Here is a 16,916-nt window from a genome sequence, read left to right as displayed (position 1 = left end):
ATCCCTAGAGCGTGATGAGTCAAGTAGTCCCCACGGCCAAAGCCTCCCCTAACCTGGACGACTCTGGGCAAATTGTGTGCCGCCCTATGGGACTCCCGATCACGGCCAGTTGTGACACAGCCCGGGATCGAAGCCGGGTCTGTAGTGACACCTCTAGCACTGCAATGCAGTGCCTTAGACCGCTGCACCACTCGGGAGGACATGATCAAACAATTTAATGTGCATTCCACCACCTTCAATGTGGGATGGGAACAGGATCCCCCCCAAAAAACTGAACTACCCAAATACTACCAAAAAATGAATAAATCAAACAACTTTTCTGTTAAAAATAAAGAAGTAAAACAGATCTGATCCCTACACGGGCTCAAGGAGAACTTTGGAGGGCGGGTCTTCCGGCGTCAGTACACCTTCTTGCAAGTTTTTCGATGTAAAAGAGTCCCAAAAACGTTTCTGCTGCAGCCACAATGTCTAGTTTCTTCAACTTCTTTGAGACTTGTGCTGTACAGTATATAACTGTGGCAATGAATGCAACAAAATCCACCTTTTTAACACACATTGTATCTTTTGTCTAGCAGCAAACATTTACTACAGGCTGTGGTGTATCCACTACCATCTCTTCACTAGCATCACTTGTTTTCTCAATTCTTTGAATCGACTCCGCAAAGGACATTCGATTGACCCCTCTAACTTTTGCCACCTCAATTTCCTTCAATCTTTCAGGACACTCCAGGAACTCAGGATCATGATCTCCACCACAATTGCAACACCGTCATCCTTCTACACACCTTTCTTCAGTATACTCTGTTCATCTGCACACACTTGAAACATGGCCAAATCCTTTACAATTCTTACACTGCAGTGGTTTGGGGATGAAAGCTCTTATGGCGTATCTTACATATCCAAGCTTCACATGCTTAGGTATTTGCTACTTATTCAACCTGAACATCCATCATCACCCCTTAGTATTTGGTCCCATATTCTTAGCATGCTATGACTACATAAAGCTTGTGACTCTACACACTTGTTGGATGCATTTTCTGTTTGTTTTGGTTGTGTTTCGGATTATTGTGCCCAATAGAAATACATGGTAAATAATGTATCATGTAATTTTGGAATCACTTTTATTGTAAATAAGAATATGTTTGTGAACACTTGTACATTAATGTGGATGCTACCATGATTACAGATAATCATGAATTAATTGTGAATAATGATGAGTGAAAAAGTTAGATGCACAGAGATCATGCCCCCAAAACATGCTTACCTCTCACCATTGTCAATAACAGGGGAGGTCACCATTTTTTTGGGGGTATGACATTATGCCTCCAATGTTCTCACTCATTATTCACGATTCGTTCATGATTATCCGTAATCATGGTAGCATCCACATTAATGTACAAGTGCTCAGAAACAATAAAAGTGACTCCAAAATGATAAAATGACTGCCTAAAGATAGAAGATCTTGTGATCCTAATTCAGTTTGGGTTGGGTGAAAGACAAGAAGACAAAATAAAACATTGAGGATGCACTTAGCTTTCGGCATTTAGTTTATCAGTTAGGCATCAGCTAATAAACATATTTTTTTCTTTAAAGACAAACCACAAATTAGGGAACAATCAACAATAAAGGGACATTTTCAATAAGTTTATTTTCCTGCCTTCTTGACCTCAATCTGGGACAAAATGAAAAGGTGTAGGTTGTTGTCAGTTCAAAAACACTGTCTCTTTAAATCCTCAAAGCAGCCTCGTTTCCGATGCCTAAATGCTGTGACGTATTTTTCTTATTTTTTTTTGCACGAGAAGAACGTCGTCCATTCTACAAACCGTTTTCATCCACCACCCGCTCTCTTTTAGCGGTAAAATACGGATAACGTGTAGCTAGTTACCGGAGAATATTACGTTCGAAAACATAGCTGAGAACATCAAGCTGGTCAACTTTATAAAGTAGGTTGTTTTGGGACGCTCCCGACCGATTGGAAACCAAGTAAACGAAAACGTTACAGAACGCGAGCCACATGAGTTCTGACGCTAAGCCCGAGCCTAAAAAAGCCAAAATGGAGAATGAAAGCAAGTATCTCCCTGAGCTTCTGGCAGAAAAAGACAGTCTGGATTCTTCATTCACACATGCAATGAAACTTATATCAACAGGTAATATTTTACTCAAATATTTTGATTGGAGTGCACGTTTGTAGTGACTCCTTGAACTAGTTTGATAGGTAACGCATTAACTAGCTGGTGTAACTAAAAATATGACGATGGCTAGGCTAACGTAGCTAGCTAGCAGGTTACTTAACCGTTCTGATTGTAACGCTGTTAACACTTCTGTGGTTCCTACAACAAACTATTTGTGTTGACCTAAACGATAGGCTATTATTGGTTATAGATTTGATACATTGGGTTTTGCTAAACCCATAATATATTTGAGTTACGCTGTAAAAATGTAGGCCTTGTGTTGGACAACAATGGTTGCGGCGGGAAGAACGGCCTGTTAGCACGAGGCTCAAATGGAACCGAGTAGGATCCGTGTAGGGAATCTGTAGGTATCTAATTAGGTAACGAGGCTGTTATTACCTAGTACTTTTCCGACGTGAAAATTAATGCATATGGAAGGCTGCTGCCGAATTTGTCGTCTTTCTCAAATGGAATTCCATTCAGTAGTTAGGTTTCCAACCAATTGGCTACAGATTTATGTGAATATTCTAAAATTCGCATAAAAACAATTCGCGTTTCCATCAAATGTACTTGTTGCGGATAAAATTGTGCGTGGATGTAGTGCACATAACAATTTCTTCGGTTAAATTCCCATGCACCGAATATAATATCCTACGGTAAATGTGTTTCCATCTTATTTTCTACTCTGTTTGGTTTTCGCTAAAAATGTAGCGTTATAAAGCAAATGTGCCCACTTATCATGGCACGTGTGCTCTAGCCAACAGCTCCCAGGTATAGCCTACATGATGAGATTATGGACAAAAGAGCGAGATTTGTCAAAAGGCAGTCAAACAAGCATCAATCATCGTGTCGCAGGAATAAGGCCCTCGATATTATTGGAAAGTAACATCAAGCTCATCACCGTGCTCTTTCACCACCCTGTTAAATTCATAATGACTTTTTAAGTCTGTATCCTCAAACTGTTCCCAAATCGTATTGTGAGGACCACACAACATCATCGCCTGACTCCAAATTCACTTTGATATGGTTATTATATAAATACTTACACATAATGGCGTTTGAACCGCAATTATTCGCACAATTTTACCGACACAAAGATCCCACTGTGTCTAGCATGTTTTAACATTTGGAACATTTACTGACAAATGTGTTTCCATCAGGCCTTTCATGACATTATGTACTTTGCTTGCATAAAATGGTTGGAAAGCTTTTTTGTTGTCAGATAACAGGTTTATTTATCGTCAGAACATGTTATCTGACGATCAAGTTTGCGTGCTGCTTTTCTCTTGACAGTAGCTAGTTTTATGAACTGGGGCTGCTTATTTGTTTGTGTTGTAAAAATGTGTAGTTGGATGATTCCTCACTAAACAAGCATAAAATTAGTTTTTCCCCAAAATGTAATCCATAGAATGTACCTTTTTGGAGGAAGGATTTGACATTTGTATCTAAAAGCGTAATTGTAAATAATTAATCAGGTGGCGTATTTATGCCATTTTGGCCTTATCAAGGCCTTGTCCATGTTCCATATGTAGGTGCTACAAAGCAAAAATGTGGTCATATAAAGCATTACAGCTTGCTCTGTAACCTGAGTAATATATTTTTCTATAACCATTTCTTACATTCATTTGTTAATTGACAAGTATAAACATCAATATTGAAGTATTTATATTATATATATTGTTGAACATAATATACTTTATGGGCATATTGAAGTTCTGAAATTGGCATAGTAGGTAACCAATCAGAGCCCTCCTTTTACTTGCATCCTGCAATTTCTTTAAAACCTTGTTTTGTGATTAATCACCCACTTTATTTTATATCCATCATAACTACATTGAATCTCGGTTAATGTTTACTCATGCAAGTCACTTAGATTTCTACTAATAAACATTTCCCACATTTTACAGCTGGATTCCTTAATTTATTTTGCGAGTACCTTCATATGACGTTGCACTTCTGAAATTGGTAGTAGACAGCAGCTAGCTTGCACATCTGTGGGCCCACATTTTTTGAGATGTCTGCTTCAACGTTGCTTGCAATGGCAATGCTGTAGGCAGGACATTGTTACAATATGTTGGAACCTCTGCCAGAAACCTCAAGGCTGCTATAATGGCAGTCAGAAGCTGAGCATTGTCCGGGATGTCCGGTTGGCATGCCGTTATAGTATAAGAAGATGGTTTCTGTAGTTAATTGTCAGACCAGGTTATAAACGGTTTCATCCTGCTGCAGGGCCAGTTAACAGCTTGCTTGCAGCCTGCCTCTCCCCCAGAGCCAATTTTTACCCAGACAATTCACCACTGCCAGTCTGTTTCAAACTAAGCAGGACATGCATTAAGATGAGTTTAGAATCTGTTTTGTGGCCAAATTTGTATTCTAGTCAGATCAGCTACTTTTTGTCAATGATGTGAACAGTGGTGTGACTTGAGACCCACCCACTACATTTTTTTGTGAGGAAATGAGGGCGCTAGTGCTATTGGATGACTTGTATTTTATCTTACTACAACAGGATTTTCTCTAGTAGTAAGCCTATGTATTGATGTAGCTATAATTATTCTACACTTTTATTTGACCAGGTTCTGCTAATTACTTGTAAATTCTGAACATTTCATGTAGCTCTTGCACTGTTTATGATCAGTCTTTGTGAATGATAGTCATGTTAGTCAAACTAAAAAGCCATGTTTTCCTTTCTGTAGAGATAGAAAGGATTCAGAAAGGAGAGACAAAGAAAGAGACAGAAAGAGAAACTTACCTGGACCTGTTTACCACAAAGAACATCAAGGTCAAGGAACGTGTACTCATTCCCGTCAAACAGTACCCAAGGGTGAGTAAAATTTTCTCTTGTACAATAGAAACCTTCAGTTTGGGCCATTGCTTTTTACATGCGATTACATTTACTGGGGGGGGGTCATATTTACTATGCTCAAGGCATATGTTACAATTGAACACCCTACTGCATGTCTGGCTCTCCCTCACTGTCAAGGGACACAACTTGCACCTCTCAGGGTTATCAGTGACCTCAAACTTAAATGGATTTGACTGCATATAGTGCAGTAATTTTAATAGGAGAATTTCATGGGAGTGAAGTCAGAATGGCATGTCACAGTGCTCCTTCTGCTGTGCTGTTAGACCCCCAGTGGTGTCTACAAAATGGCCCACTTAAACAGGCATAAATCAAATAAATAGGACAGCTGGTTCATTCCTCTTCAATTCTGTGTGCTGAAACTGCTTTCTCATATCTACCGCTATTAAACATGGACTAACTTCCCTCTGTCTTTTGGGCAGGCTCTCTCTTAGTGTCTGGTGGTCTGTTTGATATCCCTTCTCAGCCTTTTCCTGCATGAATAAGTGTGGTTGGAGAAACCAAATTGCCCTAGCTGTCACGCTAGAGTGCCGGAGTGATTAATTCATCTGTAAATGTTACCTACTCTGGCCAGGTTTCCCCCCTGCTGCAGCAGACTGACTGGCTCTGACATGCTTGTCTGTAATGTAGTCTATTGCCGCTCTCCCTTAGACGGGAAGGCAGCATGCTATAGATTCGAGGCATTGATAGTGTCTTCTGCAGCACATTACCATCTGTTTCAATGTCCCTGAATACAACAATCTCTGCACCAACAACATTGAGTCTATTAGTGAACCCTTTTTTATTTCCACAGTTCAACTTTGTTGGTAAGATTTTGGGACCCCAGGGGAACACAATCAAGCGCCTCCAGGAGGAAACTGGAGCAAAGATCTCAGTGTTGGGCAAAGGTTCCATGAGGGACAAGGTGAAGGTAAGAATGGAGGGAGGAGTTGACAGGGTACCTGTGGAGAAAAGTCCCTTTGTAACAAACAGCAGTGATTGGATGTGTAATGTGCAGAATTCATTGTAATTTTTTATGTTGTTGAATTTCAGGAGGAAGAGCTGAGAAAGGGTGGTGAGCCCAAATATGCTCATCTGGGCATGGAACTGCATGTCTTCATAGAGGTGTTTGCTCCTATACCTGAGGCATACCTGCGCATGGCTCACGCCATGGACGAGGTCAAGAAGTTCCTCATCCCTGTAAGTATCCCAGGGAGCATCCTGCTTCAATCACACCATGAAATAGCTTTGATATATGGGCCTAGCTATTCGGTCTATGGTAATTTAGCAATGGTCCAAGACTTTCCATGCTACTGCCGTGTTATAATCTCTGACCTGTCATGTTAATGTAGCTACTCTCTTTACTCTTTATAAGCAGGACACCATGGATGGTATATGCCAGGATCAGTTCATGGAGATTGGCTACCTGAATGGCGGTCAAGATTCACAATCCAGGGGACGAGGGGGCCCTCCAGGCAGGGGCAGGGGAGCACCCCCACCCAACTCAGTAGGAGCCAGGTAGGACTTGCAGTGCCTGACAACCCCAGCCCCTTACCTTTCAAGACCAAAAGCCTTCACAATCCTACAAAGTTTAATTCACTGACATTTTTTTTCTTCAGGGGGCGAGGAATGCCACCTCGTGGGGGAGCCCCTCGTGGAGGCACCCAACGTGGTGGAGCTTCCCGAGGAGGACCTCCCAGGGGTGGGTCGGCCAGAGGGGCTCCAGCTGGTCGGGGTGGACCCCCCTCTACACCTGCTAGGGGAGGCACAACACCCCGTTCCAGACCACCCACCCCAGGGACACCAAGGATGCTCCCGTCCCCAGCCCACTCCCACCAGCAGCACCAGCACCAACATGCACCACCACCCAAGGCTGAGGCTTACAATGAATATGTAAGTCAAACCACTCAATTGTTAAGTCATTGGGTTGTATACCTAGTTTCTTTCAGAACTGAAGAACTGTCAGTTTAATATTTTGTCTATTCATCATGGGTGACAGGTCACTTCATTCATGGGTTTAAGCCCCATTTAGTCCACTTGACTGTTTTATTCTGACATGCTAGTAGCATTCTGTTTTACATGTACCTCGTCATTCTGTGGTAATAGTGGCGTGTGTTGTCTTCATTTCCCCAGCCTGCCTATGAAGAAAGCTACGCTGAGCCTGCATATGAAGGTTATGACAACTATTACAGTCAACAACCTCCACAAGCGTAAGTCTTTCTCATAATATAATGGTTAAAACAATGAAGTGGCCAATCCTCAGAAGATTGTAATAGCAGACTTTTTTTCGCCCCAGCATTTTGAGTTTGAATTTTCATAGGAAATATTAAGGTCAAGATGGTTAGGCTGGATTCCAGCAGCCAACCCAGCCACTCTGGTTCAGAGGTGATGGGTTAAATGCGTTAGACACGTTTCAGTTGAATGCATTGTTGTGCAACTAACTAACTAGGTATCCCGCTTTCCCTAGTGATTTGAATTTCCGGAAACTTTTGTAATTAAGCTGATATATTGTGCCATATTTTCAAGTGAATGCTGTGGGGCCCCACACATTTTACCCTCGCAATATTCAATGTAGTATCAGTCTGTCTCAAAAGGGTCTTTGACATTCTCTTCTCAGGGACACAGAGTACTATGACTACGGACATGGAGAGGCTCAGGAAGCTTATGAACCCTATGGTAAGAGGGCAATAAATTAATGGTGGGCAAAGTACATCTTTTTTTATACATTTTCAAATAATGAAACTGACATACTTGGTCCAAACTGGTCCTCTGTCCATGTGTTGTACTCTGTTGTGAAGGATTTGACCACCACTCTTTTTGTCACACTGCATGTATCCAAGCATTGACCCATGCTTGGTGTTTTTTTCCTTCTGTAGCCCAGGACGATTGGGAGGGTTCCTGGTCCTCCACTGGAGGCAAAGCCCCTCCAGCAAGGCAGGATAAGAGGGGTGCCTACAGAGAGCATCCATATGGAAGATACTGAACAGCCTCCGGTAGAGGGGAGACAGTTGCCATGGCAACCATTGTAACTCACTTAACTCTCCAAAGTAATTTCCCTAAATGTTTTTCTTTTAAATTTTCTGTAGTTTTTTGTTTTTTAATGATTTGAGAGCAGGACAACTGGATGTATCGTATCGAGTGGGCGTAGCAAGCGAATGCAAGGATTTGGATAATACGTTTTCATTCAATGTTTGTTTCCACTGCATCATTGACAGTTTTAAGATCTAATTTAATGGTTACTTAGAAAAACGTGATACCTTGTATAGTGTTAAATGTTATTTTTGAAGGTTTGTTTCAGTTTCTGTCTTGAAATGATTTGTGGCAGTTGCAGACTCATTTAGGCTGCATTTCTAACGTATTTTTTAGCTAAAACTTGATTAATGACGTCAATGTAACATCGGCAACTAGACTAAGAATATATGGGGAAGAACCAAAATAATTTTCTAGACAAATCATTTTTGTAGAAACTAACATTCCCTATAGAGGCATAGATTTCAAAGTTTTTTTTCTTAGAGTTTTGAATTCTAGCCTTATTAGACACAGTCAGTCTGTCCTAAAATATCTCCTTTAAGTATTTTCAATTCGACTTGGTAGTAAGTACATTCTACTTTAGCTAACTCTTGCTTGGCTTACTTTGGTCTACATCTTATTGGGCTGACTTTGATAGAAATGCTGATAAATTGCTCACTTTGAGTGTTCCTACAAGAATTTGGACATGGTCCTCACATGGTCTTCATGTAAGGGAAAACTGCAGCCATCTCAATATTATATGCATACACTTAAGACAATTTTGTATATTGCTTTCTAAAGTTGTGCCGTCTCCAAAATGCATAGTGCTACGTACGTGTGTACTCTTGCCTAAATAGGATACTAAATATATCCCAAAAAATGTTTTTCTGCAGTGCGTTGTATCAATAAAGCCTAATTTGTTTGTTTTTTTTATCAAACTAAACCTGGTATTTTGCTTTTGTTGTATAGTAATGCCTTCCACTTCTAATAAAACTGATTCTCGTTTTGAGGATTTTCACAAAACTCCTAAACAATCACCAGATTATTGTATGTACATAAGAGACAAAAGCAACCAAAAAGAACATCTGCTTTACTTTGATAAAGAGCACGTCCTCTTCATCACTCTGTATTAAAAAGGATCTAGAAGAGACTCGTTATGTCACCTAAAATAAAGATGGTACCTTAATCAAGGTAATGTATTTCCAAATACTTAGCTTGAGAAGGATATAGTGCTTGGACTTGTATTATTTGAAATCGTTACAACGGCACATTTCCTCAAGCTTCCCAATGAGCCATGTATTTTTAGTCCTTTGAAATAACTGATTTTCAACAGTATTTACAATCAAGCTTGCAGGGATCTTACTTGACTTTGATGCAAAGTCATGCTGGCTGGTTTTATTAAAGAAAAATATCGCAGTGCAGAGGAGAGGATGCTAAAAGCCAAAAGATCACGTCAAGAAGGTAAAACTAACCCCAACTGTCATTTGTTAGATATTTTTTGTCTTATGCTCAAAATGCTAGAACCTGCTAGTCAACCCAAACCAGTTGTCCAAAACTGCGTGACTGAAAAATATCTCAAATAAAATAGCTGTACAAAATTATTAGAAATGATTGTAATGCAACTCTTGCTAAAATTGAACGCAGTTTATGGTCCAATCATTTAAAATGACTTTTGCCTTTTATTTTGTATTGTTTTAGAATACTGTTAAAATGTTCAGCATTTGTAGCAATCTTTAAGTCATGGTTACAAAAAATAAATTGACAACCTCAGCTTGAGTTGCATGACTTTTGCAGTGAAATATTAGGTTTGCATGAATGATTGTCCAACTTTTAATACATGTAGTTGTCAACAGCACTTGCACATGGGTCTCATTTGTATTTCTGTCCCCAGGTATTCTGAGTTAGTCCCTCTGGGTTTGAGAAAGGCATTGGACTTGAGCTGAATGTCCTCATGGTAAGTATTGTCTTCAGCAATATGTAATTTAAAAATGCTCAAGCTGCTACAGTATTTGTTTTTACTATTAGTAAAATAAAGAACTGATGAAATCAACAATGAACCAAGTCTGCCAACTGAGTATTCCTCAGATTCTGCATATGCTTGTTGAATTTGGCCAGAAAGCGCTTAGTCCCCTTCACAACCGACTGCAAGGTTTTTGAATGGACCCTCAGGCTGACTTGTCTGTCTTTACCGGCTCTAGTAGAAAATCAAACCAGGGTTGTGATGTAGTACTTTCTGATAGACTGGAGGAAATGTTAGGTTTTTCCCAATATTTGATCAAGGTTTACCTCAATCTGTCCTCAATCTTTTGACAGCGTGACTGAATTAAAAAATATATTTTCAACAGGTATAATCCTGTGAAAGGCCTTGACTGCACTGATGATTTAAGGCTCCTGGCAGTCGGATGTTTTGTTGGGGATTTAAATGTCTGGACTGCCTAGGTTTCTTTCGCTTGAGATTCAAGTTTGTTAGAAATGAGGATAAAATAATGAGCTCGTTCCATCACTTTGGGATAATGGCACTCCCTGGAATACAGTTGATTGTCTTGCCCAGTCTCCAGAGAAATCAACATTAGGCCTACAGTGCATTCAACTTGAGTTTGGATGAATTTATGGTCTGGTTCCCGACAAAGCAGCTTGGCGAATGCTCTAAGAGTACAGTACGAGGAACTGAGTTGGCGTATTATCTTCCTTTGGCTCCTGATAGATTTCCATGACTTGTTAATTTTTACCTCATGTTTTACGTTTTTAACTATGTTGACATTTTGTGTAATTGTAAAACTGTAGTTGCCACAGGAATTTCTTGGATGTTTTGTGTACAGACTTTTAATTTTATATATCTTGAATAAATCCCAATATCCTGACTATGCTGTTTCTTAATTGTGTTGGTAAGGGTGTTTTGAGGCTCAAAAGGTCAATCCTTCAGCTACCTTCATTTTTATATTTAAATATAGCCTTGGTTACTGTATATATGGACAAACAACTCTTATCATGGGCCTAATGTCTTCCCTTACTAAATAAACACCATCTCTCTGGGTACCAGGTGTCTAATGGCAGCGTTGTGAGTGGTTGCTCTGCTCGTGTTTCTCGCGCTCTTATTTTTCGTCCACTGTGGGGAAGCTGGTTAGTGATGTCTTGCCCCGTTCTGTAAGGAGTATGGTGATCGACAGAATATTGACAAAGGGGCGAAGGATAAAGGAAAGCGATTTTAAGACACTGTAGTTTACTGGAGCAGCGACCCTTTAGTTGGGACTAACGGGTAGAAACAAGCGAACGCTCAATGGAGTTGGACTCGAAGCAATTTAGTCGAGTAGTGATGGAAAAAGTACCATTAGTCACCCAGTAAATTACTACTCAAAAGTATTTTGGTTTTAAATCTACGTAAGTATCAAGTAAAACTACAAATAATTTTACGTTCCTTATTAAGCAAATCAGATGCCATTTTATTTGTTTAATTTCTGAAAGCCAGGGGCAAAGTCCAACACTCAGACATACTAATGACGCATGTGTGTTTAGTGAGTCCACCAGATCACAGGCAGATGGGATGACCAGGGATGTTCTTTTGATATGCGCATGAATTGGACCCTTTTCCTGTCCTGCTAAGCATTCAAAATGTAGTGTACTTTTGGGTGATGGAAAATATATGGAGTAAAAGTACATTTTCTTTAGGAATGTAGTCAAGGTAAAGTTGTCAAATATAAATAGTAAAGTAGATGCCCCCAAAAAATGACTTAAGTAAAAATACTTTCAAGTACTACTTAAGTACTTTAAACCACTGCAGTCAAGACGGGTTGCTGAGACAATGCTCTTAGCAGCTGGAAAATACGGAGAGGTCACTAGACTAAAAACAGCAGCAAATCAGTGCCTAGTGATTACAATTTTGGAAATCTGTGCCAAAGTATTCTTACAAGATTTGATCATATACAAATGTAGGCAATATTTTGAACTTTTAGTCATGTCATGTTATACATGTTTGGGCTTCTTGCAGTCAACAAATTATTTGTAATTATGTTCCGGCGCCCTGACCATCCATTCAAGGGAAAAAAATTGGCCCGCGACTAGTTGATGATCCCTGCGCTAGAATTTGAGAGCCAGGTGCTGTGGTCTGTTATGCATATCAGAAGATGTGAGAGTGATCTGATTTAAAATCTGTCAACATTATCAGAATATATGCACTAACAGATGGTTCATCCATTGTTGGCAGGCAGTGTGATATCTGACACTGAGAAAAGCTCCTGTTGTCATTGGGCTGAGCAGTCCCTCAGAGGGCTGAACGGGAGGGCACTTCAGCAGGATGGAAATAAACAGTGGGAATCATCTGTGACCTTTGAAAGGAATTAAATATATAGATATAATTTAATCTAAGGCCAACCTCCCTCCAAATGCATATACTGTTCTGTCTCCCAAGGTTGTCATCAATACTCAAATTTGACTTTTACCCCTGTGACATCAGAAACGGCAAGCATGCACAATGTCAGTGTCAGATTGGATCAAGGCATTATCAGTTATTTGATTTCCTGAGGGTCATGGTCAGAAACAAAATGTTGCTGTTCCCACTGATGACACACCTTTTTTTCAATGTTTTTTTCCCAATATCAATATGTGCCCCATGTGGGAACTGCAGGCAGTTAACTCATTACCATTATTAAGAGTATCACAAATGCATGGTGAAATGCAGATTATTTGGGTTCAAGTTGACAACCTGAAAATTGTTAAATGGCTCTAAGGGACATGCTGCTGATTAGATTTGAGTAGATATTTCAAGCTTAAAGATGAGGATTTATCTGTGGATTCAGATTCATCATTCACATGATGCACTTTTATGTAAACCTTATCCATTACCAGTTTTCCTAATTTGTATCTATGGTATGTATGTATCCAATCCCCAGATCAACTAAATAATGACACTTAGTGGTGGGAAAAGAATGACATATCTATTCAAATAGTGGTTTATAGATATCGAAGAACTGGACAGGTGAAAATAAATTCCCAGGAGCCATCCACCACATTGCATTCACCGGTCCTACAAGTGAATAATGAGAGGATGCAGGAACGCTTGAAGCATCTATAGGTTGTTGAGAGTGAGATGCAGGTCTATGCAAAAGTACAGTCAATGAATTCATGCATTGAACAATGTATACTAGGCCTACCTTTGTTGATCTGATCATAACAGCAAAGCAATGTCAAGTTTATGGACTGAATGTCTTGTGGTACAAATTACAAAAACACAACCAGTTATATAGTTACATCAACGGGGCTGTAGTGGAGCGGGTTGAGTTTCAAGTTCCTTGGGGTCCACATCAATGATCTATCATGGTCCAAACACACCAAGACAGTCGTGAAGTGGGCACGACAAAACCTTTTCCCCCTCAGGAGACTGAAAAGATTTGTCATAGGTCCCCAGATCCTCAAAAAGTTCTGCAGCTGCACCATGGAGAGCATCCTGACCAGTTGCATCACTGCCTGGTATGGCAACTGCTCGGCATCTGACCGTAAGGCGCTACAGAGGGTAGCCTGCCAGCCAGAGGTCATAGCCTGCTTTCTCTGCTACCGCACGGCAAGTGGTACTGGAGCGCCAAGTTTAGGACCAAAAGGCTCCTTTACAGCTTCTACCCCAAGCTCTACTCGCTGTTTATCTATGCATAGTCACTTCATCCCTACCTTCATGTACAAATTACCTCTAACCTAAATCCCTGCACACTGACTCAGTACCGGTACCCTCTGTATATAGCCTTGTTATTGTGTTTGTATTTTTTTATTTAGTTTATTTGGTAAATATGTTCTTAACTCTTTTTGAACTGCACTGTTGGTTAAGGGCTTGTAAGTAAGCATTTCACGGTAAGGTCAATGCTTGTATTCGGGGCATGTGACAAAGTTTAAATTGATACTTGATTTGAGAAAATGTTGAAATTAAAAGATAACAATTTTACCATAATATGATAATCTCCAAATAAAAATGATCAGGATGTATTATGTAAATACAGTATTACCACAGAACAATGAGACAGATAATTCACTGGATGTATAAATATGAAGCATCCGCTTGGCGTTTCCACTCACTACCAAATTTGGTAGTGGAGAGGAAGCTTAGCGGCCGGCCAGTGGGAGATGGAAAAATATGGATTTTGGCCTACATTCTGCACATATTCTCATCGATGAAACATTTGCTCTCAATACAGTTTTCTATTCCCAAAGATATAATCTGTTATGAACAGAGTGGACTACATTTTGTACATTTTACACTTTGCCAGGGTAAAAAAAAAAAATCCGTTTAGAAGGAGCGCAAAGGCGAATTGAGTTATTGCACAGGTGTACTTCACATAGTAGCCGTTCCCTACCGGAAATATGCAGATGTCTGCTAGAACGAGCCAATATGACCTCTCTAGCTCGTGCTTTGCTCTGTCCACTTTGCTTGTTCTACCCACCATGACGCATCTGTTCCCATTGGAAACGGCAGGCTATGGTCTATTTGGTTTAGTTGTACAAATCTTTGGTATTGCATGATGTCTCTTTAAAGAAACACTCCTCTCCCACATGTCATGATGTCATCAGTCACGTCACGTCCCATGCTATCGCACATCTGTAGTACCTCATCAACACTATGATCGATTTCGTTTATTATAATGGGAGACGTGCATTTTTCTCAACAAATGCTCAGAAAGGCTGTGTTGTGTAACCTGCTACTTCATATACTACAACCGCATTTGAGATAAAATCCCTGTCCAAACCTCGGTAAGCTTACATTTTGTATGATTTGGGTAGCGTTAGCTAGCTAACAGCTAGCCATTATGCTGCCTGTTTGCGGTAGGCCGCAGTATTTTGTCGAGCATGCATTTTTTACTGTCGTACCGGAAAGACTGGTTTGGCGGAAAGACACGTTTTTATCACGTGCACGTTACGATAAGATGCATGGTACTTGTGTAGTATATGTATGGCCTGTCGCTTCATTGATGACACTATCGGTTTTGTATGTCAGCTTCCGGAAAATGTGTTGGTCTCGCCTCATGAGTGAATGTGGTTTTTCCTTTGCTTGACAGGTGTGGCATATCAAGAAACTGATTAAACAGCATGATCATTACACAGGTGCACATTGTGCTGTGGACCTTGTGCTGAGGCATGGGTTAGCAGATATTTCTAGACTTGCAGTATGTTTGTTCAAATTGTACTCAGGCCACGTTATTATCAAGTTGGGTGGATAAATAGCAAATCACACTTTCATGATCTGTCACTGTCAATGTTTCGCTTAATATGCCTTATAAACATGATCTTTGATTTGAGTAATGTAAATGCAAAATAACCTTTATGGTTGAAATGTAGTGTCCAATCTTAATTGACTACTGTCCATGACATCACCAGGCTGCAGTATATCATAGCATTGCTAGATGACCATATTACTTTGAGCGGTGATGCCTATAGAAATAAGAAAATTAACCAACTTTTCTAATCATCAGGGTGATTTCCTACAGTTTGATCAGTTTAAAGAAACAGTAGCGCTCAGACACACAAACATACAAGACGAAGAGAAACATGGGAGTGTCTGCGATGGCAGGCGGACGGAGAGGGGTCAACCGCACTGCTTACTGCAGGTCTCCAATAAACAGTGAGCCAGGCTCGGTCAGCAATGGCAACCACTCTACCAGCTCCCCAGTCACGGGGGTTCGCTCTCGGACAAGGTGAGAGGACATTGGGATCGTATGGGTTGACTGTGTACTACATAGAACACTGTGACATGTTGTAAGGGTGTTTCGTTATTCCTTGATTATAGATGGCTGTTTTTTTTCCATAACGTGTAGGCCCATACCACAGTCCTGCTGTTATGGAGGGTGAGAATAGTAATAAGCTATAGTCTTTAGATGTCAACCTGTAGTAACACAAAGTAATATTTTGATTTGAAAGCCATGTGTGTTGTACCGTTAGGAATGGCTCGGATACGAGCCTATCCAGTCCCCCGTTGGCAGCCCAGACCGTGGTTCCTGTGAAGCACTGTAAGATCCCAGAGTTATCCATGGACACAAACGTTCTGTTCAAGCTGCACCTGTTCTTCTGCCACCCCATCACCCTCTTTGTCCACTATGTCAACATCTACAAGACTGTGTGGTGGTACTCACACCCTCCCTCACACACCTCGCTGGTGAGTCCACCCACTCTCACTGACTGATGATGTTCTAAGATTTTGGTGCTGTTTGTTGTCTGTCTAATTTGGCTTTTAGGGTGGCTGACTTTGGGAGATGATTGGTTTCTTTGATCGTGTGTGGTGACTTCATTACCATTGTAGGGTCAGCGATAGCTTAGGTTGGAGGCTGTATGGTAGATGCACATCACTCACTCTAGTTAACGGCCACAGACTCCGACCTAAAGAGTAAAAATTAAATGTACTTTATTCCACAGGTTTCCAGTATGTACAGCAGTGGTCACCAACCTTTTCTGAGTCAAGATCACTTTCCCAGTCAAAAAGCAAGCTGAGATCTACCGCTCAGAATAAAATAAAAAAAAGTAACATTAACCTAAAAAACTGTTCTGTAGGAATGAGGGTTGTGCAGTATGCCTAATACATTGTGACAGCATATTGGCTATGTCTGGCTTGCCAGTATTGTTCTTCTCAGACCATATTATATTTCAAAACTCAAAGCTTTGATTAAAAAAATATATTTTTTGTTTATTGTAGCACTTGCGAGGCACAGCTGAGCATAATTTGCCTTTTAATTTTTCTGGACTGATGGTGTCTACATCTGATGGTCATGGTGCATTCAAGTTTCCGTCTTGGATGACCGTTCAAAGATATTCTTCCCAGTTGGAACTACTTTTTTTCGGAGTTCCCAGTTGTCTTGAACGCACAGAAGTCGTAGATTTCCGAGTTACCAGTTGTTTTGAACACGACATTAGTCTCAGCGGCGGGAGGG

General features: G+C 40.4%; 1 protein-coding gene and 1 pseudogene across 5 annotated transcripts; both read left to right on the top strand.

The window, feature by feature from the left end:
- The first annotated feature begins 1,777 nt into the window (after nucleotides 1-1,777).
- On the top strand, nucleotides 1,778-16,651 carry LOC115162405 (KH domain-containing, RNA-binding, signal transduction-associated protein 1). Of its 5 annotated transcripts, XR_003869536.1 has the most exons (12): nucleotides 1,778-2,147; nucleotides 4,865-4,992; nucleotides 5,825-5,941; nucleotides 6,064-6,210; nucleotides 6,386-6,528; nucleotides 6,630-6,903; nucleotides 7,144-7,220; nucleotides 7,628-7,686; nucleotides 7,887-8,057; nucleotides 9,911-9,973; nucleotides 15,468-15,689; nucleotides 15,934-16,651. XR_003869536.1 is itself a non-coding variant. In XM_029713679.1 (9 exons), exons 1-9 carry the CDS (start codon nucleotides 2,015-2,017, stop codon nucleotides 7,991-7,993), a joined length of 1,182 nt encoding a protein of 393 aa, XP_029569539.1. In that variant the 5' UTR covers nucleotides 1,778-2,014; the 3' UTR covers nucleotides 7,994-9,050. The 5 variants fall into 5 exon arrangements, 2 of the variants coding, with proteins under 2 accessions (XP_029569539.1, XP_029569537.1); XR_003869534.1 differs by having other exon boundaries at nucleotides 15,468-16,651; XR_003869535.1 differs by lacking the exons at nucleotides 15,468-15,689; nucleotides 15,934-16,651 and adding an exon at nucleotides 10,365-10,881.
- Nucleotides 15,516-16,916, top strand: part of LOC115162669 (transmembrane protein 39B-like) — a 25,158-nt pseudogene continuing 23,757 nt past the window's right edge.

Source organism: Salmo trutta, chromosome 25 (assembly GCF_901001165.1).
Source record: "Salmo trutta chromosome 25, fSalTru1.1, whole genome shotgun sequence".
Taxonomy (NCBI): Eukaryota; Metazoa; Chordata; class Actinopteri; order Salmoniformes; family Salmonidae; genus Salmo; species Salmo trutta.
This window is presented reverse-complemented; position numbering and strand designations above follow the sequence as displayed.